Here is a 26910-nt window from a genome sequence, read left to right as displayed (position 1 = left end):
GATGATACATTGCTTTTAATTCAATACAGGAAGGGGACTCACTCAATCTGCGCAATGCGTATGACTGTGACACAACAGCACCGTCCATGATGATGATGGCGAAATAGACGGCCCGTTAACAAGATGAGATGGAACAGGTAATGATTGATGCCATGCATTGGCCGCAGAGTCGCAGACTGAATGATGTAGATTTTGTTGTGTTTGTTGCGCATAAATTTATGTAATTGTGCACTGCCACTAATCAACTTTCTACAGAACACACTAATTTTCCCTTTCTTGCAAATAAGAAATTTGTACTTCTCCTGCATCTTGGTGATACATTGCTTTTAATTCAATACAGGAAGGGGACTCACTCAATCTGCACAATGCGTATGACTGTGACACAACAGCACCGTCCATGATGATGATGGCGAAATAGACGGCTTGTTAACTTAAGATGAGAAGGAACAGGTAATGATTGATGCCATGCATTGGCCGCAGAGTCGCAGACTGAATGATGTAGATTTTGTTGTGTTTGTTGCGCATGAATTTATGTAATTGTGCACTGCCACTAATCAACTTTACAGAACACACTAAACTTAACTCAAGGTGAATTCAATTTTCCCCTTCTTGTAAATAAGAAATGTGTACTTATCCTGCATCTTGGTGATACATTGCTTTTAATTCAATACAGGAAGGGGACTCACTCAATCTGCACAATGCAAATGACTGTGACACAACAGCACCGTCCATCATGATGATGGCGAAAGAGATGGCCCATTAACTTAAGATGAGAAGGAACAGGTAATGAATGATGACAATTAATGGCATGCATTGGACACCTGACTCTGAGCTATTGGTCTTTGTGTTTGCGTTGTTTGTTTGTTGTGCACAAAGTGATTTCAAAGTGTACTAGTAGTAATCTATCTTTCTGTACACAATAAAGAATGACTCAAGTCAGTAATATTTATATTTCTACTCTTGTTGTGTCATACAAATTTTTACTTATACTGTAGGCCGATTGTGAGACCGGCCTCACGGCGTGGCCCTCTCCATCATCCAGCCAACCTGCCACCACCCTCAAGACATGACATCTCCGACTCCGGCCGCCCCAGCCACCCCCGATCCGCGGGCCGGCCAGAGGCCTGACAGACTCAACACCCTACCACGCATGCCCAACGAGGGAGCGGGAACCCTCGAGCCAGACCCAGAGGCGCCAGCCCAGTCACACCTCGGGTCGCCTTCCCCGGGAGGACTCAATCGGTCACCAGGCCCCTGGGGAGCAGGCGCCTCCCCTACCAAGCGTCTGGGGTCCCTCCCAGACCCACCTGAAAAGACCAAAGAAGTGAGCGGCAGGAAATCCCGCCGAACCCCCTCCGTCACCCCAGTCCCCCCTCTGCGAGCACTCCGGACTTCAAAGAACCAGCGGAGTATAACAAGGGGTGCCGAAGAAAGAAGGACAGAGAAGACCTGGAACCCTCTGAGCCTGCTGACGCTGTCGCGGCTCCTGAACGCTGAAGTCACCTGGGCCTGCTGAGTGACTCGCGGCCTCTTGCTATTGAACCACCTGAGCCCTGCGGACGAAGTCGCGGCTCCCGAACACTGAACCACCTAGGCCTGCTGAGTGACTCGCGGCCCCCAGCTATTGAACCACCTGAGCCCTGCTGACGGAATCGCGGCTCCCGAACTCCGACCACCTGTGCCTGCTGAGAGACTCGCGGCGCTCCCCTTGAGGACGACTCGGTAAGAGATCGCCCAGAGACACGACACCCTCCAGCTCGAGGATTGTGAGCTTCCGCAGGGTATTTCGCAGAGACACTATCTTGAAAGACTGTCCCGCTACCCCCATTCCCCACGACTGATTTGTGGTACGTTGTGCCACTGCTGTACTACTTGCCTTTTGGATCATAAAGATCCCTTGAAATCATCGATAAAAGAACCTATCGTCCTACAAAGAATACGTGTGGTGTCACTCTGTTCGTAGTGCAACTCAGGGTGTGCGCGCCTGGTTCGGCTTACTTGGGAGAGGGGGGTCAAAGGGGTGGGCAAGACGTGTATCGAACCCCCCTCTGGCGAACGCCTTTCCAACATTTGGTGGCAGACGACGGGATCCGAGCCGACACCGAAAGAGAGCGTGCAGTGAACGACTGACGCACTACCAAACAGAGATGGAAGGAGAAACCTCCCTGGGTGCCACAGGTACCGAAGTAAGCTCACCGTTCCGAGAGGATCAATTGGACTATTACACGCATAGAGAATTAAAACAGTTTTGCAAGGACCTTGGCATCGCTACCACCGGACTAAGCACAAAGGAAGACTTCCAGAAAGTACTGAAAGCCTGGGTCGAGACGGGGCGCCCCCGACCCAAACGGAAGGGGATTCTACCTATGAACCACCAAGCATCCCGGCGAGAAACAACGGGCCAGAGGGGAACCTGTCCCCCGAGGAACTAGCGGACCGAGAGAGAAGCCGCAACCACGAACTTGAACTGGCAAAACTAAAAATCGAGGGAGAGATAAAACTGGCGGAGAAGAAGTTAGCCGTCGAGCAGTTACGGCTACAAGGGGAACTCGAAGAGAAGAGACTCCAAAGGGAGCACGACAAAAAGAAACTCCAGCTAGAACATGAACGCGGCCTGAAGGAGATTGAGTGGCGGGCTAGAAACGAAAAGTCGCAGCCACCCGGGAATCCACCGTCCGCTCCCACCGGGGAAACCAAAGTTCACATCCCCAAGGATGTGGTAAAGGAGTATTATAAGAACGATGATATCCAGCAGTGGTTTAAGGCCTACGAAGTCGCCATGACCTCTCACCGAGTCCCGCAAAAGGATTGGGGGGCTGGCCTATGGGGCCGGTTCTTAAGCGAAGGAAGAGACACTCTGCTAGATCTGCCCTCCACGGTCATGAACTCCTACAGCCACATGAAGGAAGCCCTCGTGGGCCGGTACGGACTCACCCCCGAAATGTACCGACAACGGTTCCGAGATTGCAAGAAGATACCGGGCACCACGTGGGTGGAATACGTGAACTTTTACAGCCGAGCCTTGGACGGGTGGATCAAGGGCAGCAAGGTCTCCACCTTCGAAGAACTGTTCGATCTGATTGCCTGGGAACATTTAGCGGCCAATTGCTTTATAGAACTGCGCCAGCATCTCCTGGACAGTAAACTCACCGACCCTCGGAAGCTGGCCGCTGAGGCTGATCGTTGGGTGAACACCCGGGCCACCCGGGGCCCCGTGGGGGACTACGGCCGCCACAGTCAGGGTCCCCCCGCCAGAGGGGCGGAGGGAACCACGGCCGACCAAGAGACTTCCCCGGGGGGTCCTCAACCAGCCCCCCCAGCAGCCCACCAGCGGCGGGTTCGGCACCGTCCCCAGCAAGCACCGGAGCCCCAGGACGACCAGGTCCACGAGCTAGGATCACCTGCTTCCGCTGCCAGCAGCCCGGACACTACGCCAATGACCCACAGTGTCCCCAGTATCAGCGAACCACAACGACCAACCCCACGGCCCGGCAGATGGCCTTCGTGGCTCTGGGGGAAGAGATGGAAGACTCCGAGGAATGGGAACCGGCGGCCATGGCCCTGGTCTCCCTTGGTGATCGAGAAATGGTCCCCGGGACACCCTTGCCCGCCAACACAGAAAAATACCGACAGCGGGTGACCATCAACGGCCACCGAGTCGAGGGCCTTCGCGACACCGGGGCGAGTGTCACCGCGGTCCACCGCAGCCTAATTTCAGAAGACCAGATTCTAACCGGGGCCCTCTGTCCGGTCGTATCCTCTGACAATTCTGAGAGCCTCTGCCAGATGGCGCTGGTGCCCTTCGAGTGGGGAGGGGTCTCCGGAGAACTGAAGGTAGCGGTCCGGACCTCGCAGCCCATGGACTGCCTCCTGGGCAACGACCTGGAGAGTTCCCCGTGGGGGCAAGTAGAACGAAGAGCCCACCTGGAGATGATGGGCCTACCTGAATGGGTCTGCGCCACCACGCGCTCCATGACCGCACAAGTGCCTCCCTCCAAGGGCGGTGAAGCCCTCTTACCGAACACTATCCCCGAGAACCGGGACCCCCTCCCAGAAGCAGACAACCCTCCTTCCGAGGGAGAAGGAGACACTAACCCAGGGGAAGGACCGGAACCTTCCGCCCCAGAGGCCCCGACGGAACTCGAAGAACTGCCCGAGTTGGCCCAGTGGCGCTGCGAAGGGGGGCCCTCCCGCGAAGAGTTCTGCCAGGAACAGACCACCTGCCCCTCCCTCGAGGGACTAAGACAACAAGCAGAAGCCCAGGCCGCCGGTGACCGAACCGGAACCCATTGGATCTATTGGGACAATGGCCTCCTATACAGCGAGCAAAAGTCCGCCGAGCTAGGCGCAGCACGAGTACTGGTGGTACCCCTGCGGTTCCGGAGCCTCCTCCTGGGCCTGGCCCACGATGTACCCTTGGCAGGACACTTAGGCCAAGACAAGACATACCAGCGATTGGTGTCCCACTTCTATTGGCCCAAGATGCGAGCGAATGTAGAAGCACACTGCAAGTCCTGCCTCACGTGCCAGGGCAGTGGGAAGAGTGGCGGAAAACGCAAAGCTCCCTTACAACCGTTCCCCGTTGTGAGTACCCCGTTCGAGCGGGTCGGCATCGACATCGTGGGACCCCTGGATCCGAAGACCGCCCAGGGCCACAGATTCATCCTTGTCCTGGTGGACCATGCCACCCGCTACCCTGAGGCCATCCCCCTCCGCACCGTGACGGCTCCCGTGGTGGGCCGGGCTCTCATGGGGATCTTCTCCCATGTCGGATTTCCCCGCGAGGTTGTGAGTGATCGCGGCACTAACTTTATATCCCGCTACATGAAGTCCCTGTGGCAGCAGTGCGGAGTCACGTATAAGTTCACGACCCCCTACCACCCCCAGGGCAACGGCCTAGTGGAACGCTTCAACCGAACCCTGAAGGGAATGATCATGGGCCTCGAAGAGCCCCTGCGCCGGAAATGGGACGTCCTCCTCCCTTGCCTCCTGTTCGCATACCGAGAAGTCCCCCAAAAGTCTCTGGGGTTCAGCCCCTTCGAACTGCTGTATGGACATCCCGTCCGAGGGCCCCTGAGCCTGGTCAAAGAGGGCTGGGAGACAAGCCCCCGGGGGACACCCCCTGATGTGTTCCGCTACATCCTGGTGCTCAGCAACCAGACGAGGAAGTTTAGAGAACTTGCAGAGGCTAACCTCGAGGCCAGCCAAGAAGAAATGAAGCGCTGGTATGACCAGAACGCAACCCTGGTCGAGTTCCAGCCGGGCCAGCAGGTTTGGGTCATGGCTCCGGTGAAACCCTGCGCCCTACAAGACAAATGGACTGGTCCCTTTAAGGTGGTCGAGCGGAAGAGCCAGGTCACGTATCTGGTCGACGTACAGTCCCCGCGGAACCCCCTCCGGGTCCTCCACGTGAACCGTCTCAAGCCCCACTTTGTAAGGACGGAACTAAGTTTGCTACTGGCCACCGATGATGGGGCGGAAGAAGACACCGAACCCCTGCCCGATCTCCTGTGCATGAAAGAACTGGACGGTTCCGTGGAGGGAGTGAAACTGTCGGCCACACTCACTCCCCAGCAGGCCGACGACTGCCGCCAGCTGCTCAGACAATTCGCAGACCTCTTCTCTCTCATTCCAAGGGTTACCGACTGGTGTGTCCACGACGTGGACACCGGCGACAGCCCGCCTGTGAGACACCGAGCCTACCGGGTGCCTGACCGGGTCCGCACCTGCATCAAGACCGAGGTACAGAAGATGCTCACCCTGGGAGTAATCGAACCCTCCGACAGCCCCTGGGCCAGCCCGGTGGTTCTGGTCCCGAAGGCGGCTTCCCCAGGGGTCGCCCCCGAACTAAGATTCTGTGTGGACTATCGGGGGCTCAATGCGGTCACCCGCGCAGACGCTCACCCTATTCCCCGAGCCGACGAGCTCATCGACCGCCTGGGGGCCGCCCGGTTCCTCAGCACTTTCGACCTGACCTGCGGATACTGGCAGATTGCTCTCACGGAAGGAGCGAAAGAGCGCTCTGCCTTCTCCACGCCAGATGGCCACTACCGCTTCAGGGTCATGCCGTTCGGGATGAAAAACGCCCCAGCCACGTTCCAGCGGTTGGTGAACAAGGTCCTGGCCGGACTCGAGGAGTTCAGCGCAGCGTACCTTGACGACATCGCTGTATTCAGCTCTCAATGGCACGAGCATCTCCAGCACCTCCGACAAGTACTAATGGCCCTGCGCCAAGCCGGACTAACCGTGAAGGCCAGCAAATGCCAGCTCGGGCAAGGTTCCGTGGTCTACCTGGGGCATCAAGTGGGCAGCGGCCAGGTCGCCCCTCTCCAGCCGAAGATCGACGCCATCAAGTCCTGGGAGCCCCCCACCACGCAGACAGAGGTTCGGGCCTTCCTGGGCCTTACGGGGTACTACCGGAGGTTCATTAAAAATTATGGTAGTATCGCAGGGCCCCTCACAGAGTTGACCTCCAAAAAGATTCCGCAGAAGGTGCAGTGGACCACCCCGTGCCAACAGGCGTTCGACGCCTTGAAAACCGCCATGTGCACCGCTCCCGTACTCAAGGCCCCCGACTACTCCCAAGAGTTTGTGGTCCAGACCGACGCATCCGAACACGGCATCGGGGCCGTGCTCTCGCAGTTCGACGACAAGGGCATTGATCAGCCCATAGCCTTCATCAGCCGAAGGCTGCTGCCGAGAGAGCAGCGTTGGAGTACTATAGAGCGAGAGACCTTTGCCGTAGTCTGGGCCCTCAAGAAACTGCGGCCCTACTTGTTCGGAACCCATTTTCGAGTACAGACGGACCACCGGCCCTTGCAGTGGCTAATGCGGATGAGGGGGGAGAACCCCAAGCTACTACGATGGTCCATCTCTCTCCAAGGGATGAATTTCAAACATCGCCCCGGGACAGATCATGCCAACACCGACGGCCTGTCCCGGTTCTTCCGCTTCGGCGAGGAGAACCCCCCAGTGGATGGGTAGTTCTCCACACCTTTCAGCTGGGGGGGACGCGTGTGAGACCGGCCTCACGGCGTGGCCCTCTCCATCATCCAGCCAACCTGCCACCACCCTCAAGACACGACATCTCCGACTCCGGCCGCCCCAGCCACCCCCGATCCGCGGGCCGGCCAGAGGCCTGACAGACTCAACACCCTACCACGCATGCCCAACCGAGGGAGCGGGAACCCTTGAGCCAGACCCAGAGGCGCCAGCCCAGTCACACCTCGGGTCGCCTTCCCCGGGAGGACTCAATCGGCCACCAGGCCCCTGGGGAGCAGGCGCCTCCCCTACCGAGCGTCTGGGGTCCCTCCCAGACCCACCTGAAAAGACCAAAGAAGTGAGCGGCAGGAAATCCCGCCGAACCCCCTCCGTCACCCCAGTCCCCCCTCTGCGAGCACTCCGGACTTCAAAGAACCAGCGGAGTATAACAAGGGGTGCCGGAGAAACAAGGACAGAGAAGACCTGGAACCCTCTGAGCCTGCTGACGCTGTCGCGGCTCCTGAACGCTGAAGTCACCTGGGCCTGCTGAGTGACTCGCGGCCTCTTGCTATTGAACCACCTGAGCCCTGCGGACGAAGTCGCGGCTCCCGAACACTGAACCACCTAGGCCTGCTGAGTGACTCGCGGCCCCCAGCTATTGAACCACCTGAGCCCTGCTGACGGAATCGCGGCTCCCGAACTCCGACCACCTGTGCCTGCTGAGAGACTCGCGGCGCTCCCCTTGAGGACAACTCGGTAAGAGATCGCCCAGAGACACGACACCCTCCAGCTCGAGGATTGTGAGCTTCCGCAGGGTATTTCGCAGAGACACTATCTTGAAAGACTGTCCCGCTACCCCCATTCCCCACGACTGATTTGTGGTACGTTGTGCCACTGCTGTACTACTTGCCTTTTGGATCATAAAGATCCCTTGAAATCATCGATAAAAGAACCTATCGTCCTACAAAGAATACGTGTGGTGTCACTCTGTTCGTAGTGCATCTCAGGGTGTGCGCGCCTGGTTCGGCTTACTTGGGAGAGGGGGGTCAAAGGGGTGGGCAAGACGTGTATCGAACCCCCCTCCGGCGAACGCCTTTCCAACACCAATCTTCACAGTCAGTCAGTAAAAGTATCAGAGATGATGATGAAGTCAGGAGGATGTTTCAGGAGTGGCATAAAACGGAAAAGCCTAAAGGTAAACACGTCAACAACAACCACAGCAGACCCAAATGTCTGTGTAGAAGTTGAATAGAGTGTAGCGGTGGGATGACTGCAGTGCATTGATTTTACTAACTTAAACTGTAAAATGCTATGTATGGAATGGATAATGGGCTTTGCGTTTGTCCAACTCTTTGAGAGAAAAAAAAAGGACTCTAAAGTGTTAACGTAGGATGTGCTAATGCTAAGCACTGTGGGCCTGCTCTCTCCTGTTACTGTTGAAGGTCAATGCTGGAAACAGACTAGAGTAGAGATGATGCATATGCATACATGCCACCTCAAAAAGTGTTCTTGTTGCACTACACCATCACTTGTGCATTTGTTTTCACTTTCTTTCTCAATATCCCCTTTGGTTTTCCATCTAAAATTACAGGCCGGGCCTTGCCCAAAACTTTGTAAAACATTACAATGCATATTAATTACCTTACCAATCAATCACCTTTTTTTTTCCAGCCGGGCAGTGGTGAGTGGCGAGACACCCAAGATTGATGGACGAGAGGAGCAAGAGGAATGCCGAGATGCAAAAATCCAGTCAACATTTTTGACCAGGATAAGACAGTTTAACTTCTTTTAAATAATTTGATTAATATCTTGTATACAATCTTTACAACAGTGTGTTCTTGGAGTTGTTATTATCAATCATCATTAGGTTTGCCCTGTGTTTACGATTCTTCCCTATCAATATTTAAAATTTCTATTTGCTATCTGTTAAATATTAAGGCCGGAACAACAGAACAAGAAATAGAAGTGTATGTAATCCGGGTCTCTCATCATCATGCATGCATTGCCTTTTTCTCCCTTAACATATGGATATGGTAGTCTTCAATGATTGTCGTTTGTTTGTCTATGTATGCATACTGTTTTTCTATGTCAAACCTTTCCCAAAAACCCCCTGCCATCCATTCAACAAACCCTAACTCTCTTCCCCCGGGCTGTGTGACTTATTGTCGAGGTGTAACTAAATTAAATGTACACCAATACTTAATCACACACTTGCTGGGGCGGATGTTGTGAAAGCAACACTACTTCAATTTCAAGGCAGAGCGCTGATCTTCTTCTGCTTGGCCACCCATGAGTAGGATATTTCAGAGGTTATTTTATTTAACAAAGGAACATATACCTCAGCATGAATTGCCGGCATTGATTGGATTTGTTTGTTGTCATTCCTCATATACAGCACTAACTGTTAGACTGTAGGCATAGTCAAGTGACTCGACACAACTATAGTTTGTAAATCATGTCTAGTAGGCTATCCTCCTAACCACCATTCAGTTTTTTTGTCAAATATTTGAGCATATTATTGTTGCTCGGTAAGTTCTGTACTGTACTTCATTCAACTACTCCTCTAACAGTCTCTCAAAGGCGATTGACTGTCTCCTTTTCTTTTTTTGGAAATGCTGCCGCCCTGCCAGTGTCTACTACTACTACTATACCACCACCACCACCACCCCAATCATGGCATGTATGAAAAAGGAAACCATCTTCACCATGCAGCCAGTGCTGTGCCACAGTTGGACATAAACATCAAGCACCGGTAAGAGAGAAGTTTGGGGGAGGCAGAATTAATAATAGACATGTTGTCAATGATTTCATTTTCACACACCACTCCAAAGAATGCATAGACTAGAGGACAGACTGAAAGTACTAGAAGGACCAGTCAATGAGTGAGGTGTGTCGCATCTATCTGTTTGTGTCTTATACAGTCAGCAAATTATTGAAATCAAACACAGGCTATGGGCGGCCATGCACCAGCAAGGAAACAGTGTGATGTAAAATAGTTACCCCACCTGCAAAACATTAACAACATTGCATGTAACATAGAAAAATATATTTAATTTACCCTAACAAAAATAAACTAAACCCACAAAAGCTGACCCACCCCCCTCCCTAACCCCAACCAATGTCCAATCCATAGAAGTCCGTAACAACACCCAAACAAGTTCCCACCCACCCACCCAAACAAGAATTAAAAAAGGGGCAGAACAGGAGGACAGGGACTAAGTGGTGGGGCGGGACTGAAGGAGGACACGCATCTGGCGCATCTCGTCCTCTAAACGGGCGACGCGGCGTCTAAGGCCGCGGCAGTTGCAGCCACAGTGGGGGGGGGCACCGGAGATGGCATGGTGGCGGCGGGCAGCCGCCAGACGGTGGCGCCGTACCGCTGGAGGGTGGTGGCTGGGGCCCGGGGCACTGGAGGAGGCTTCCCAATTGCAGCTGCAGTCTCCTCCTCCTCCTCGGCTAAGACCACCAGCCGCCGGTATTCTCTCTGGATTGCCTCCAGCTTCCGGCGCCGTGCCTTGGCGGCCAACTCCCTTCGATTTAGTTTAGGAGTAGCTGTGTATCAAAAAGAAAAAAACAAGACAATTGTAAAATATACTCTTAGAAAAACAGTAAGACAAGTTAATTATTTCTACACATAGTGGCATGGTAGAGTAGCACTATAAAATAAAGCACAGTAGTACATAACATTTTAAATGTCGCCCGTCCTTCTTCCTTCCACCTGTCTTTCACTTTTTAGTTGAACAGTGCACCAGGTGCTCTTCTCCATAAAACTTTCAAAGCGGAGTTGAAATCAGATAGATGAGGCCATTGGTTACTCAATACTCCGGCTCCTAGTCCTATACCAAATAAAGGGAATTCTAGTCTTCTGGTTCACTCTTCAAACGTCCCCAACAACTCATACTTACTCATACTTACTTACGACATCCTCATGCTAAAAAGGGTGGGGGTCCCGTGGGGACAATTAATTAGGATGATGCGCCCGGCACAGTGGCGGGCGCATCCTGTTTTTTTTTTTACATTCTGGTTGGCTTTGCTGAAAGCAATGCTAAAATGTTGTGCTGCTTTTCCAAGCACAACATGACGGGCCCCACACGGAGCCTGTCACGTTTTGCTTGGAAAGGCGGGGGGGTACCATAGCATAGGTAGGTACCCTCCATGGGGGCACCCAAGCATACACTGCAATATCTGCATGCCTTTCCGTGGCGGACGGCAATGCCGCCACGCAAAGGCATTCCAAAATGCAGATTATATGGCTGGCGGTGTGTTCAGAGAGACACCACCGGCATATTGAACCCTTTTCCGCCTGGTCGACATGTGGGGGGTCTGAATAATTTCTACAGGGATGGCGGAGGTTTGCCCCTGCGGTGCCGGCAGTGAATTCCAGCCGGCCCGGCGGGGGCAATACGCCCACCATCCTAATGGGGCCCTAAGTCACAACTGTACAGTATACATATACATACAGTACACCCTTGCAGTGAGTGTGCTATCAAGTTCAACAATAGTTAAGGATTATGAATCTAACTTACCACCGCCTGCCACTGGTGCTGCCACTCCCCCTACCGCTCCTTCGTCGGTATCGACAGCAACTGCCGCATCCTCTCCCTCCGCGTCGCCTTGTTCGCTGGCCCCGGCACTGGTGGTCGGTAGTGCGCCTAGAAAACATTACACATTTATTAGGCGTCATATACACCTCCCCCTATTGATCAGTAGCAAGGTTGAAAAATGAGTTAATACTAACATACATCACTAGTACAAATCAGGTAGTAGTAGAGTAGACACTAATAGTTGTATATGATCATTGTAGCCTTTGCTTAATTAGCCCTAGCCATGCTACCATTTTACCTTTGTGGCTTTTATTTTTGCACATGTGACGTTACCTTTACCTTGCAGCTTCTTAAGACACCTTTGAGCCCACATGACCTGCCTCACACTGCTACTGTCTAGTCTACGCGCTGCGTACAAGCGGTCCACAAACATTAACAAGCCACTTTTTTAGGAAGTACTGGTGTACTACTGTTACTGTTAGTCCATATTGCTTATCCATAGATGCTACACTTTTTGGCACGGCTGAGAAATGCTTGCAAGTTGCAATATACTAACGCACACCATTTCTTTTTTCGCATTACAGACGCAAGATTCCCTTCTACGAACCAGAGCTTCTGAATGATGCAACAACTACCAGTACTAGGTTCTTGTAAGGTGAGGGGTCCCTTCACTCACATCTTCTTTTATAAATTTATATAAACTAAATTGCTATGGGATGGTGGTGCCGCCTTCCATCACTGTTCAGTTATCATGATTTAATTCCCAACTGTATAAGTGTAACAATGTATATTGTTTTAATGTTATTGATTTTCCGGTTGGTGCTGCTAAGAAAACAGTGTACAGACCTTCTCAAATTGAAATAAACATTTTGAACTTACATAGACATGGTGGTATTTGGTGTAGACTAAGTTACACGAGTGAGCAAATTAAAGTAAGGGTGTGCATGTGAATTGCTTCCACGACTGAGTGGTTGGGTGTGTTATGTTCTGGGTTGTCTACTTGTTGGGTATCTTGGGGGGAGGGTTCCGAGACCTAATAGTTATGACAAGACAGTACTATAGTCAAGCAGTGGAATTGTGGTGGGTGCGGAATTTCTGATTGAGGTGTGCAAGGAAGGTCCAACCTACCATCACCAACATCCTATTTTCTGGTGCAAATGTATGTGCAAGATCCCTACAACAGTAGTATGTCCTATAGGGTATCATATCAAAATAGTAATACATCTGGTAGGCCTGTTGTTGCTGTGAATTTTCAAAGCCTCAAGATCAATAAGAGTAAAAGTAGTACAAGACGACGACCCAACGGATTGGACTCAATGGCTCGAGCTACTGGTGTATATGAGTTTTATATTACAACCTTTCACAAAGAGTGGCACTGGCCAACTGGGCAAGACTAGCTACTACAGTACAGACAGACTGATAGTATGTAGTAGTAGTAGTACTCAGAGTCATCATAGCGGAGGCAGGGATAAGATTTTTGAAACCGTACAGATCGAAGGATAATTGGAGGTAAGAAAATAGCATTTGGAAACCAACAATAGTTCAGGAAAAATATGGGGCAGTAAAAGTTATGGAATAAGAAATATTATTAAAAACAAGAAGACTTACTGGGGCCAGCAGAGGAGCCCTCAGCGGTGTCCTCCTGGTGGTGTTGTTCCTGTCCCGCCGACTGCCCAGTCCCTGTCGGTCTGCCCCTGGGTGCTGATGAACAGGAAAGATATAAGAAAGAGACAAACATTGATGGATGGTGTCAACAAATACAATATTTTTCAAAAAACACTTATGTAAACAACAATTGCAATAACTACATTGACCGATCTCATCTGGTCAACATGTAATATCGGGGGATTCGCAGTTCGACTTCTTAAGTTACTATTTATCAACAGTAATCTAGTCTTCCATTCTGATTCCAGAAAACTAAGTTACAACTAAGCCTAAGTACAACGTACCACCCAACCTAGCCCACCTATTCCGGGCATGCCAATTGTACATTAAGTATGCATTTCACTGTATTCCTCAACAATGCGTATGGTCAAATCATGGAGGACACATGAACATGACTACATTTTTTGTATACACCAAATTTTGGTTTGATTGATGCTGATCTGCTACTGCAAAGTAACTGCTAAGCCTACCACCACTCATTGAACAAACTAGAAAAGGTTCTAAAGACTGCCGTACTAGCAGCACTTCACGTAACTGAGTGAGGGGGCATCACGCATACCACTAACAAATTAGAAGCTCATACAAAGTAGTGTACCTAAACATCAATCCGCCCCTATCTATTAGTGACGGGACAAAGTAAGGAGTGGACTAGAGCATTACGTAACTTAATTTCTCTAAAATAAACTCGTAAAGAATCACGCTAAGCAAGCGCAAACGCAAAGCTGCAAACAAGTAAGATTAGTAGTAGCGCAGAAGAGCACCATAATCACAGAAGACTTTTAAACGTTATTAACCTGGAATGTATTGTAAGCAGCAACATTCTAGCTGGTTGGAAGGAAAAAAAATATTCGCAATATATAACACAGAGCAGAAGAACAGACACAAAGTTGTAGTAATTAAATATGTACTCACCAAGCCCCGGGACCTCCACTCCTAGCAGGTCCAGCAGGTCCTGCTCACGGTCCAGGATGTCGGACCACCGGTGCGTCAGCTGTGTCTGGGTGCGCCGGACCCCAGAGATGCGCGACACTGCCTGGCGCACCTTCCCCCACCGCTGCCGACGTTCCCGGAGGCCGTACCCGGACCCAGGCCTGCCACCTGCTGCCAGGGTTGAGGGGAGGTGGCGCTGCACAAAGAAAATTAGTGCAGAAAACTCCTCCTCCCCAAATAAGGCCCGTTGGAAGGAAAACAAATATTCGCAATATATAACACAGAGCAGAAGAACAGACACAAAGTTGTAGTAATTAAATATGTACTCACCAAGCCCCGGGACCTCCACTCCTAGCAGGTCCAGCAGGTCCTGCTCACGGTCCAGGATGTCGGACCACCGGTGCATCAGCTGTGCCTGGGTGCGCCGGACCCCAGAGATGCGCGACACTGCCCGGCGCACCTTCCCCCACCGCTGCCGACGTTCCCGGAGGCCGTACCGGGACCCAGGCCTGCCACCTGCTGCCAGGGTTCAGGGGAGGTGGCGCTGCACAAAGAAAATTAGTGCAGCCAACTCCTCCTCCCCAAATAAGGCCCGTGCCTGCACCCCTTGTGGGCGCCGTCTTCCGCAAGGAAGGCGGTCGCGGCTCTGGCTGCGCCGGCGAACAGCCCTACCCTTGGACATGGTTCTGGGGACGGGGCGGGAAAGAAAAGGTAAAATAAATAAAGGAGTAAAGGAAAGAAATAGCAGGCAATAGAAAGAGGAAAATGTAGCTAAAAAACAAAAACAAATAGACAAAAACCAAAAATATAGAAGCAGGAAAATAGTTAGAGAAATAATAAGTAATAAAGATCCAAAAAAAGTGGCTATAAACAAAGGATTGAAAGGATTTTGGGAGGATTGAAAATCAGGCCCCAGAACCATGCAATAGAGTGAAAAACAAGATGGCCGCGCTCATTGCGACCACGTGCGCAAGTTCGCGCGATATTTTCTCCCCGAGCAAGCAAAAAGCAACGCGATCGAGTAAAAGCGGTCGCGAACAGGATATTTCGACCGCGAACGGGCGCGAACATGCATTGCGAGACCCGGAACAGGAAGTAAGCATCGCGAGAGGGCGGGACAAGTGAAAACAAGATGGCCGTGCCCTTGAGCAACCGCATGGGTAAGTTGGCGGCCCGCGATCACGCAAAAAATACCGCGAACAGGCGGGAAAAAAACTTCCGCGTCTTTGCGATATTTCCGGCGTGTTTGCGGAGATTTTTAGCATTTTCGCGATAATTTGCAAAAGTTAATTTCGCAAATTCCGCCCAACCCTAAAAAGAACCTCATCCGAATGAGTAGTTTGGTGGAACAGTTAGACTAATGTGTACTCAAATGTTATACAATGGCCTGTCATATTTCTGTGCATATGATACAAATTGAACTGATCTTCATAGCAAGCAGGATATGATCGTGCTCACAGGCTCCTTTAGCTATTGGATTCCTAATAATCATCTAACTGAAATCGGGGTGTGGTGGGACAATTGACCATCTTTTTTGTACTTCATAAGGATTCTATATGAGATCATCTTCAGCAAGTTTGGCTTGTGCAGTGTGCACATAAAATCACGTAATCTTTATAGTCTTGTACACAAAAAAGACCTGAGACAAAATCATTAACTTTTTCATATTTCAATCTTTTTGTCCTTCACTGCAAAAATCCCATAAGGGATCCAGTTTCATGCTATAAACGCTACCCCAGTATACGTGTATCTGACAGTGCCTAGTGTGGCAAGATTAAAGTCCTTTTTACCAACAGTGTTTGTCTTTATTCAGAAGGTCAACAAGGTAAAGATATTTTATATATATTATTTGAAGCACACATCTAACAATGTAAATCTGGAAATGGATCCAGTTAAGCAAACCTGCTTTAAAATAACCGGATGGGCTAATATGAGCAGGCCACAGCGAAGCATTCACATGGAGGGTGGGATACAGCAGGAGCTGGGATTACATACATTGGCAGACTGATGTAAACTCTTTTGCCTGTCAGAATAAGTAGGTAAACAAGCATTGGAATAGCCAATAGGTCTCGCTTTTGGGACCTTATAAGTATTTAGTTTTGCAGCACAATATCCTTGGTGCAACAACAACTGTTGCACGGCTAAACACTAATAAGGTCCCAAATGCGAGACCTATTCGCTATGAGACCTATTCGCTATGCCAATGCTTGTTAAAGGTTACAAATGTTCACACCTGAGGTGAGAACTTCTTCGGGGTGCTCTCCACGTGCCAACAAAAGCAACTTGTAACAAAAATACTAATGAGTCATATAATAAATGGAATATATGCAATTGAAAAAATAACAGTGAAAAAGTATACCAGTGCATGTAATATGACACTGGGGCGCCCAACCGTCGCAGCGGACCCGGCTGTACCGGTGGATGCACAGCTGTAAAAGTATGAATGCCAACAGCTAAGCGCGTTTGGAAAGCACATATGATGTAATCGGTCGCAAACAAATGCCATCAGCTATGCACGTTTTGTACTGAAAAAAGCATTAATAAACAAGCCTCCTTTAGTGAACACTGATATTTCAATGACTGACCCTAGCTCATGCTGTCATCTCCCCTGAATGATATACACCAACTACTAAATACACATAGCTTGCAGGGACCACTCTGACAGCACAGAATCCTCAGCAAACGTTGCATAGCTTACTTTTGGCTAAAAGCAAGGCTTGCATGGTTTTGAAAATAAACAAGAAAGTCATTTTTTAATTCCAAATTCATTTTATATGCATGTAGGAATAGACACGTGCCCAGGAACAGGTGCGCCACGAGATGGTGTACTTCGGACTGCAGCACCCCTTCCAGGCTCTACACTGCTGATCACGTGAGCATTCCTGAACAGTGTGACACATTAGAGTCTTGATTACATTGGCAGATTATAGGTGCGTCCTCCACTTATGGACAGTAAACATTTGTCTATCTTGCAGAGACACTCGCAACCTGTTAACAAATCAAACATCTAGTCTTAGGGTCTGACAAGAGCCCCACGAAAGGCACGAAATATGAAGCAAGCCAACTCTGAAAAATGACCTATCATAAATGCGTGCAAAAAGCCGGGTACAGAAGAAAATGTTTACAGGATTCCAGGCATGCAAAACAGAATTGTGTGCACTGGGAATTGTATAGAAGGGGCGTCCAAAGTGGGCCCAGGTCAGCTGGATTCACGACATACTTTCAGGATAACCACCAAAGACGTAAATGATGGCCATTAAGATTCAATGCATGTGCAGTTAGGTTAATTTTAGGTTCCTAAAATCTGGCATGGACATGGCCTTCCTGGACCTTAGTTCTTCACCTCACTTTGTAAGAAATTATAACCATGTCGACATAAGAAGACATTGGAACATACTGATGCCAATTTCATCGTTGAAAGCGAGCGTCATAGCGATCGCTCCGAAAGCGAAAGTGATCACGATGACGCACGAGTTTTCAAAGTGCTGCTGAAGGCTAGCGCGCGTGCACGGTCGCGTGAACGCAAGCGCTAGACCAGCCAGCATCACTTTGAAAGCTCACACACAAAATGTCTCTCTGAGCCAGCGCATGCGCTGGGCTCAGCGAGACCTGATAACAATGTCACTCACACTGCTTGACAAGCCAACTACCAACTAGTTGTTTTGTGAGCTGATACAAATTGTCACTGAAATTGCTCACAAGCTAATGTCTAAAGGGGGCTGATCAGGACTCCCACTGTATGGATTCTGACCCGTGGGCTGAACTAAAGTATGAGTGAGGCTCCAAAAGAGCAATGGGTGAAGCAAACTGTCTCGAAGCCCTGTTATTTACATAGTGTTACCCGTGAAATTAATTTACGTGATTGGCCAGAGCAGTAGCCGCTACTGTGCGGGTGTAGTGGTGGGGTGGGGGCCGGGGGGAGTGAGGGGAAACAGATAGCAAACATTTAAAAAGAAAAATACCTTACCCTTCGCCTGCCATCCAACGTTCTTCTCTGAGTCGTCTCCCCGCTGCAGCAGAGGCTCCCTGCCTCCCCTGCTGCCAATCCTGATGTCAAGTTCGAAAACAGTATCAGAATTTGCATGAGCGCTGGGGATTGGTGCTCCCTGGGGGAATGGGAGCCTGTGCTTTGCGCTCTCTATGCCAGCAGTGCAGCTGGGATGGAGATATCTCACTGCGCATGTGGGTTTGGCGGACCTCAGATTTGGACAGCCAAATGCACATGCGCACCGACAACAGTGCTGCCCACCACTCCCTCTCCTGACTGCCCCCCAGGACGCAGCACATACAAGTTGAAAAATAAAACGATAATAAGCCCTGAAAATCATAACAACATTTTAACAAATCTCAAAAGTGAAATATTCTTGTCTTTCATAAGAGAAATGAGCACGCATGGCTTCCTGCAATGTTTTTGTCTAAATTGTTGCAATAATTATGGTCATGTCAATCAATCAATCAATCAGGGGTTTTAGAGCGCACTCCTCACCCGTGAGGGTCTCAAGGCGCTGGGGGGGAGGGGGTTCAAGCAGCTCCATTGGTCATTTGAAGAGCTAGGACTTGAGGTCCTTTCTGAATTGGTTCAGTGTCTGGCTTCATCAGGTGCAGTGGGGGAGTTCGTTTCAGGTCGTTGCCGTGACTTAGGAGAAGGATCTGCTACCTGCTCTGGACCTGTGGATGCGGGCAACTGTGGCTAGGGTGAGGTCGGCAGAGTGGAGGTTTCTCTTGGGGCCGTTGAAGGAGATTCGTTTGTTGAGGTATTGGGGTCTGGTGTTATGGAGGGCTTTGTTGACATGTGGGAACAGTTTTTCTTCTTTTGACGGGGAGCTAGCGGAGGCCGCAGAGGTGTTGGGTGATGTGGACATGTCGTGGGATGTTGAGGATAAGTCTGGCTGTGGCAATCTGGACGGTCTGGAGTATGCAGAGGAGTTAATTGTTGATTCCGACGTAGAGGGCGTTTCCGTAGTCCAGTGTGCTGGTGACGAGTGTGTGGGTGATAGTCTTCCTGGCATCGTGGGGGATCCATTTGAAGGTCTTGCAAAGTATGCAGAGGGTGTTGAAGCAAGTGGAGGACACGGCATAGATCTGGCGGTTCATAGTGGGTGAAGAGTCGAGTATGTTGCCAAGGTTGCGTGCATGGTCCACTGGGGTGGGTGGGTTTCGGAGGGAGGGGGGCCACCAGGTGTTGTCCTATGCGGAGGGGGTGGAACCGAGGATGATGACTTCTGTTTTCTCCGAGTTGAGCTTCAAGCAGCTGCTGCTCATCCAGGTTGCGACGCCTTTTATCTCTTCTTGGAAATTGTGCCTGGTGATGTTGGGTTCCTTGGTGAGGGAGAGGATGAGCTGGGTGTTGTTGGCATATGAGACTATGTCAAGTCCGTGTTTTCTAACGATGGTTGCGAGGGGGGCCATGTAGACATTGAACAGCGTGGGGCTGAGGGAGGATCCTTGAGGTACTCTGCATCTGATCTCTGTTTTTTTGGAGAGGAAATGCGGGAGTCTTATTCTTTGTGTTCTGCCTGAGAAAAACAATCAAATCCAGTCTAAGGCTGTTCCTTGGATGCCGGCACCATGGACCCTGGAGTCTAGTGTGTGGTGGGAGATGGTGTCAAAGATTGCTGAAAGGTTCAGGATGATGAGGGCTGTCATGTGGCCTTGGTTGGGGAGGGTGCAGATATCATCAGTGGCAGCTATGAGGGTGGTCTTGGTGCTGTGGTTGCTGCGGAATCCGGTTTAAGAGGTGTCTAGGATATTGTTGGTTCCTATGAAGTGTGCTAGCTGGGTGTTGACAACTTTCTCGATGACTTTGGCAGTGAAAGGGAGCAGAGAGATGGGCCTGAACTTCTTGAGATCCTTGGGTCCGAGGAAGGCTTCTTTAGGAGAGGGGTGACTTCATTGCATTTCCATTCATCAGGGAATGTGGCAGTCTCGAGGGAGCAATTGATAGTTCGGCGTAGTTCGGGTGCAATGGTGGTGACTGCCATGTGGAAAAATCTAGGATAGATGAAATCCTTGAAGTGTTCTTCAAAATTTTAAGGCATGACATAATTTTTCAAAAGTGACATTCCATACTAGAATACCATTAATATTTGAATAAACAGGCACATAACAATTTTCGTTTCAAGTCCATAGAACAATCAGGTTCCCTGCAAGCAAACTAGGGTCTGATGTATACCTTCTAGAAATACTTTAAGACACTCTTTGTTATGTAGCTACCTATGATTTTCTTTCCTGCTGGGACAGATGTGGACTGCATAGATATTCCATCAGATGAAGTAGGTATGATGTTTATAACTAATACATTGAATATTTAATACATGTCATCTTTTTAGCCCTTTTGAATTTCAAATGGCTACCCAAACTACGAAGATGTGCTTACCTGTGTTGGACGTGATTGTCACACTGGACACCTTCTGGCCCACCAGGTCATACTGGAGGAGACTCGAGGACTCTTTAGATACATCAACTGACTTAAGTAATCCTCTCTGCCAAGTGTATATGATTTCACTTTTGGGGTAAGCATCTGAGGTATGAAACAAAAAGGTACAAGAACAAACCCATTACACTTCAAACAAAATCTTACAATTTACATTTACTTTTACGGGCAGCGTGAAAGAGATAATATATGCTGCATGGTTAGATGTATGTTGCACAGGGAGCTGCTAACGAATTGCGCTTTTGCACATTTAATTGAAAAACATTTTTAAAATCAGAGATTTTTAAAATTGTTATTTTTATTGTTATCAGTGTGCCACTTATCACCAGACTTCGAGTGTGCCCTGAATTTAGCTAGCGGTGCCCGTCTGTCAGTGCGGACCCGCCATTTTGGGAGCTGTGCGGTCTAGTCTTTTTGGGCCCACAACTATAAAGGGTGAAAGAGATAATATATGCTGCATTGTTAGATGTATGTTGCATGGGGAGCTGCTAACGAATTGCGTTTTTGCCCATTTAAGTGAAAATAATTTTTAAAATCAGAGCTTTTTAAAATTGTTATTTTTATTGTTATCAGTGTGCCACTTATCACCAGACTTTGAGTGTGCCCTGAATTTAGCTAGCGGTGTCCGTCTATCAGAGCGGACCCGCCATTTTGGGAGGTGTGCGGTCTAGTCGTTTTGGGCCCACAACTATAAATGGGACATGCTGGCGTGGGCGCGCAGCGTGAAAGAGATAATATATGCTGCATTGTTAGATGTATGTTGCATGGGGAGCTGCTAACGAATTGCGTTTTTGCACATTTAATTGAAAATCATTTTTAAAATCAGAGCTTTTTAAAATTGTTATTTTTATTGTTATCAGTGTGCCACTTATCACCAGACTTTGAGTGTGCCCTGAATTTAGCTAGCGGTGTCCGTCTGTCAGAGCGGACCCACCTTTTTGGGAGGTGTGCGGTCTAGTCTTTTTGGGCCCACAAATATAAAGGGACACGCTGGCGTGGGCGCGCAGCGTGAAGGAGATAATATATGCTGCATTGTTAGATGTATGTGGCACGGGGAGCTGCTAACGAATTGCGTTTTTGCACATTTATTTGAAAATCATTTTTAAAATCAGAGCTTTTTAAAATTTGTATTTTTATTGTTATCAGTGTGCCACTTATCACCAGACTTCGAGTGTGCCCTGAAGTTAGCTAGCATTGTCCGTCTGTCAGAGCGGACCCGCCATTTTGGGAGGTATGCGGTCTAGTCTTTTTGGGCCCACAACTATAGAGGGACACGCTGGCGTGGGCGCGCAGCACGAAAGAGATAATATATGCTGCATTGTTAGATGTATGTTGCACGGGGAGCTGCTAACGAATTGCGTTTTTGCACATTCAAGTGAAACTCCTTTTTAAAATCAGAGCTTTTTAAAATTGGTATTTTTATTGTTATCAGTGTGCCACTTATCACCAGACTTCGAGTGTGCCCTGAATTTAGCTAGCGGTGTCCGTCTGTCAGAGCGGACCCGCCATTTTGGGAGGTGTGCGGTCTAGTCATTTTGGGCCCACAACTATAAAGGGACAAGCTGGCGTGGGCACGCAGTGTGAAAGAGATAATATATGCTGCATTGTTAGATGTATGTTGCACGGGGAGCTGCTAACGAATTGCGTTTTTGCACATTTAATTGAAAATCATTTTTAAAATCAGGGCTTTTTAAAATTGTTAATTTTGTTGTTATCAGTGTACCACTTATCATCAGACTTCGAGTGTGCCCTGAATTTAGCTAGCGGTGTCCGTCTGTCAGAGCGGACCTGCCATTTTGGGAGGTGTGCGGTCTAGTCTTTTTGGGCCCACAACTATAAAGGGACACGCTGGCGTGAGCGCGCAGCGGACGCGCTGCTGGCGTGCCAAAGGCAAGCCCGTCTGCGCCAGTCCACGCACCAAACGTGCACAGCGCCAGCCAGGCTGCCTGTTTGAGACCGCAGCAGGTTAATGATGCAGTCTGCTGTATTAGTTATGCAGGTATTGATTGAACTGTGTAAGATAGGTGCGTTGGGAAAGGGGAGGGGGAAATTTTAAATTGAGGAGACTGCGGGCCCTATTTTAGATTTCGTAAAACAAGATCACCTCTTCTGTGGGCTATAGATCTCTGCCTAAGCATTGTGTGGAGATTCAGCTGATGATGGAATTCTACGAATTGGATATCCTATTCATGACAGAAACATGGACACATTTAGAAAGTGATTTAGAACTAGGATTGGCATGTCCGCCGGGGTATAAAGTTTGTTATAAACCCAGAACGAGTGGGAGGGGAGGAGGAGTAGGTGTGATCTTTAAAGAATCATGGAATTTGGTTACTATAGATATTGATGTGATAGAGGGGCTTGAAATGCTTGGATTAGCTAAAAAGGATTTTAGTGGCCATGTAATGACTGGGATTGTTTGTTATAGACCTCCTGGGGCTATTAGTGTGCAGCAACAGCAGTCACTGATTGAGATTATCAGCAATATGGTGGCTACACACGCCAGGTTGGTGATTTTGGGTGATTTCAATCTTTGGTTAAATGGATCACTAGACTCTGGTTATAGCAATTTACTTCAGAAGTGTGAAGGCTTCAACCTACATCAGCGGATCTCTGAACCAACACATAAGGGAGGACGCACCCTTGATCTAATTTTTTAAGAGGAACACGCACTAGGAATTTTAGATATCTCGCGTGTGGTCTGGTCCGACCATTATATGATTAAATTCCAGGCATACAACCTGAAGTGTAACAGTCACGTAACCAGAGAAACAAAAAACTATGTTAGTAGAGATTGGAAGTCCTTTCTAAGAAAGGGTTGTTTTCCTACGGTGTTTGATCTGGATGGTTGTTTTTTGACGGACAGACATGTGGAGGAGAACTATGCGACTGTACACACAGATCACATCCACATTGGACCGTGTTGCTCCACTAAAAAATCCTAGGAGAGTGGGTAGACCTTCTGCCCCATGGTTTAATGATAGATTAAAAGATTTGAAACTTGAATGTAAACAGGCAGAGAGGAAGTGGAGAAGGATGTATGAAGATAAGGATAAGTTTGCATGGAAAACAGCAATTATTAGCTATAAAAAATAAAGAAATATTGCAAAAGCTGAGTACTTCTCCAATTCTACTTTAAATGCTCCTAATAATACCAGAAGCATTTTCAAAATAGTGAATAATTTGATCAGCCCTGACTGTGCCAAGAATCAGATACCTCCTATCCAAGACCTCTGCGATAACCTTGCTAGCTTTTTCAATGATAAAATTACAACTATCATTGATGGCCTTGGTAGGGATACTTTGCAAGAGGAAGGAGAAGGCCCAGAGTTACATGATCAGACGAGGAGGGATTCTACCGGCATAAGAAAAGATCCAAAGTTTGGAGGAGAAGAGACAGAGAGCACAAATACCCTAGTGGATTTTGAGATGCCTACTGTGGAGGAATTCAGTAATGTGGCTTTAGATATTTCCTCGGGTTCACAGTTGGACCCTTTGCCACATAAAATTTGGAAGGAGTTGGGAGCAGAATTGTTCCCTATACTCCGCATTATTTGCAATTAATCTCTTCGTAGTAGAGTAATACAGACTAGCTGGAAACAGGCACTGGTGACACCTCTTTTAAACAAGGCAACTCTGGACCCTGCCTGTCCTAAAAACTATAGGCCGATCTCCCTGCTTCCCCATCCAGCAAAAATCGTAGAACGGATAGTTAGTGGATCATTATCAAAATATTTTGAAACTAATAGGATCTTAGAAGATGTGCAATTCGGGTTTCGTCCTGCCCCTGGCACAGAGACCGCCCTGGTGACAGTAATGGATGAGCTTCGTATGCGGGCAGATAGAGGTCAAGCGGTGGCTCTTATCCTGCTTGACCTCTCTGCACAGTCAACCATGCCATTCTTCTGACGAGATTGAGGGAGGTGGGAATAGCAGACATCGCCTTGAAGTGGTTTCAATCTTTCCTCTCTGGTAGGAGTCAGGCAGTGGCGATTCCTCCCTATCAATCTGAATTTATTAACACTTCGCATGGTGTTCCTCAGGGCTCTGCGATCAGCCCGATCTTATTCAACATATATTTGAAACCTCTGATCGCCGTCATAAGGGCGCATAATATTAACATTGTTAATTATGCGGACGACACTCAACTGATCCTCTCTTTAGAGGGAGAACAGTCTACATCTCTTGAAGTGTTTCATGAGTGCATACGAGATACAGCTTACTGGCTAAAGGAAAATTCATTGCACTTTAATACTGACAAAACTGAAGTTCTCTATTGCCTAGCAGGGAAGGTACCTCCCTCGCTGCCCTCGAACTTTTGGCCTTTAACTACGGCACGTCCACCGATGCCTGTCGACAAGGTTCAGAATTTGGGTATCATGTTTAATAATAAGCTGACGCTCGAATCACAGGTTAATAAAAGTGTGGGGAGCTGTTTTGCTATTATTAGAGTCCTACGCAAAATTCTCCCGCTCTTGCCAATTCATGCTCGAGCATTGGTAGTTCAAAGCACCATCTTAAGCCGATTAGATTATTGTAATGCTTTGCTGTTGGACTCCCCGAGATATCTAATAGATAGGCTCCAGAGGATCCAAGCAATTGCAGCTAAACTGGCCTTGGGGAAGTCAAGACGGTTCTCTACCTCCTCGGCCTTGGCAGAGCTGCATTGGCTCCCAATATTGCAGAGAATCCAGTTTAAGTCCCTCTGCATAGTTTTTAAGGCCTTGCATGGATCTGGACCAGAACTTATGCAGAGGAAATTTGCTTGGTATGTACCTGAGAGAAGTCTCCGCTCCTCATCAGCCAGACTGGTGAAGGTGCCAAGATTTAAAAAATAAAATCGGGAGGCAGAGCCTTTAGTATCTCTGCTGCCCGATTATGGAGCAAGCTCCCATTTGAAGTGAGACAACTGGTGGATCTCCTTCCATTTAGGAAGAGACTAAAAACCTGGCTCTTCCCTAGTGCATAATATGGTTATTCTGACATCTCTCCGAAACATTAGTCTCTGTGTGCACTTATATGCTAGCGCCAGGATGCCTGATAGGTGATAGTGTGCTTTATAAATGCTAAATAATAACATGGTTGAACGTTTTAGATGGAAAGTAAATACCCTTCATTGTTAGGACTTCACATTCCTCCCATTCACTGATATATACTGACAAATACTGTTGCTGTCTTTCAGAAAGATGACCTTACAAACTTCGGATCTCAAACACTTCATATCCTGCTCATCTGTAGGACAAAGGATTGTTAAATGTGCCAGGGGTCAGTAGAGTCATACGGCAACCCATTCAGATGCTGGTTCTAAATTATAGTATATGAAAATGATATTCAACGAACACCTTGTGTGTGAGGTATATTTCTAGCAGAATGTTTGGCCTAGTCAAACTATTTCGAATAGGCATGGTAAGGCAGGATTGTAAAAAGAGCAACCCAGAAGCTCACTGTAACAATACTGAATTGTATTTGCACCTAATATAATCTAACTTGATATCGAAGAAGATCATGCAGTTCTGCTTCCAAAAAGTCATTTGATATATTTCATGTTAAGGAGCTGATGTCTTCTATCCCTAAGCAAGAAGTCTATGGATGTGGCGTGGATTGAGCTGAAATGAGGTGACATGGCAGGCTATTGCATCAATGAGGAATGAGTGTGCCAGAAATGACTTTGTGATGGCAAAATGCCATAGACACTGATCTCCCAGTTATACAGTTGGGTGTTAAGGAGTGCAGGATTCATGCCACTGCACAAAGATACCAACACCCTGGAGCTGGTAAAGGTGGTTCTGCAGTGAGGATGTGTACCCTGACTTTGAAGTTAGTAGTGTAAAATTCTTGGTAGATGTAATCCACATGCTATTTGTCACCACAAAAAGGCACACAGAGGGGCATATTTACAAGCCCCTATCACCATCACAAATTACTTTCAGTGATGTTGTAATGGCGATAGGGGCCTCTCCTTATTTACAAGGCAGCGTTAAGCCACTTAACATGGCTTAACTCTCCCTTGTATATAAGGCACTCTATCACGCTATGCTTAGTGTGAAAGGGGAGGGCAATGGGTGTTGCTGTGATAGTTCCACTGCAACACCCATTGATTCTGATGCTGCTTCCTATTTACAAGGGAGGCATAAAAAGAGGCAGTGCCAAAATTAAGACCAGGGAAAAGCTGCAACGAGCCAAAATGGTTCATTTCTCCTCGTTTTTTCTGTTTTCATGTGTGCTGCATTCTGCACACATAGAAGTTACAAAGAGGCATTTAAAGATTCTTTATGTGCAGAAAGAGGGACCTTCTTGCACATGAACAATCTTCCCTTACACGCAGACACCTTTGCACTATGGTGTAAGAGTGCCTGC

The 26910-nt window shown here is 48.5% G+C and overlaps 1 protein-coding gene across 1 annotated transcript in view; it reads right to left on the bottom strand.

Annotated features, from left to right (window-relative positions):
• Positions 1 to 26910, bottom strand: part of LOC146810796 (gamma-aminobutyric acid receptor subunit alpha-6-like) — a 442745-nt gene that overhangs the window by 215658 nt on the left and 200177 nt on the right. Inside the window, exon 6 of the mRNA XM_085617827.1 lies at positions 20497 to 20640. Within this exon, the coding sequence (XP_085473953.1) occupies positions 20497 to 20640 (144 nt within the window). The remainder of the gene's footprint in view (positions 1 to 20496; positions 20641 to 26910) is intronic.

Source organism: Triturus cristatus, chromosome 7 (assembly GCF_964204655.1).
Source record: "Triturus cristatus chromosome 7, aTriCri1.1, whole genome shotgun sequence".
In the NCBI taxonomy this organism is placed as follows: domain Eukaryota; kingdom Metazoa; phylum Chordata; class Amphibia; order Caudata; family Salamandridae; genus Triturus; species Triturus cristatus.
Note: the sequence above shows the minus strand (reverse complement) of the source record. Positions and strands in the feature narration are given on the sequence as shown.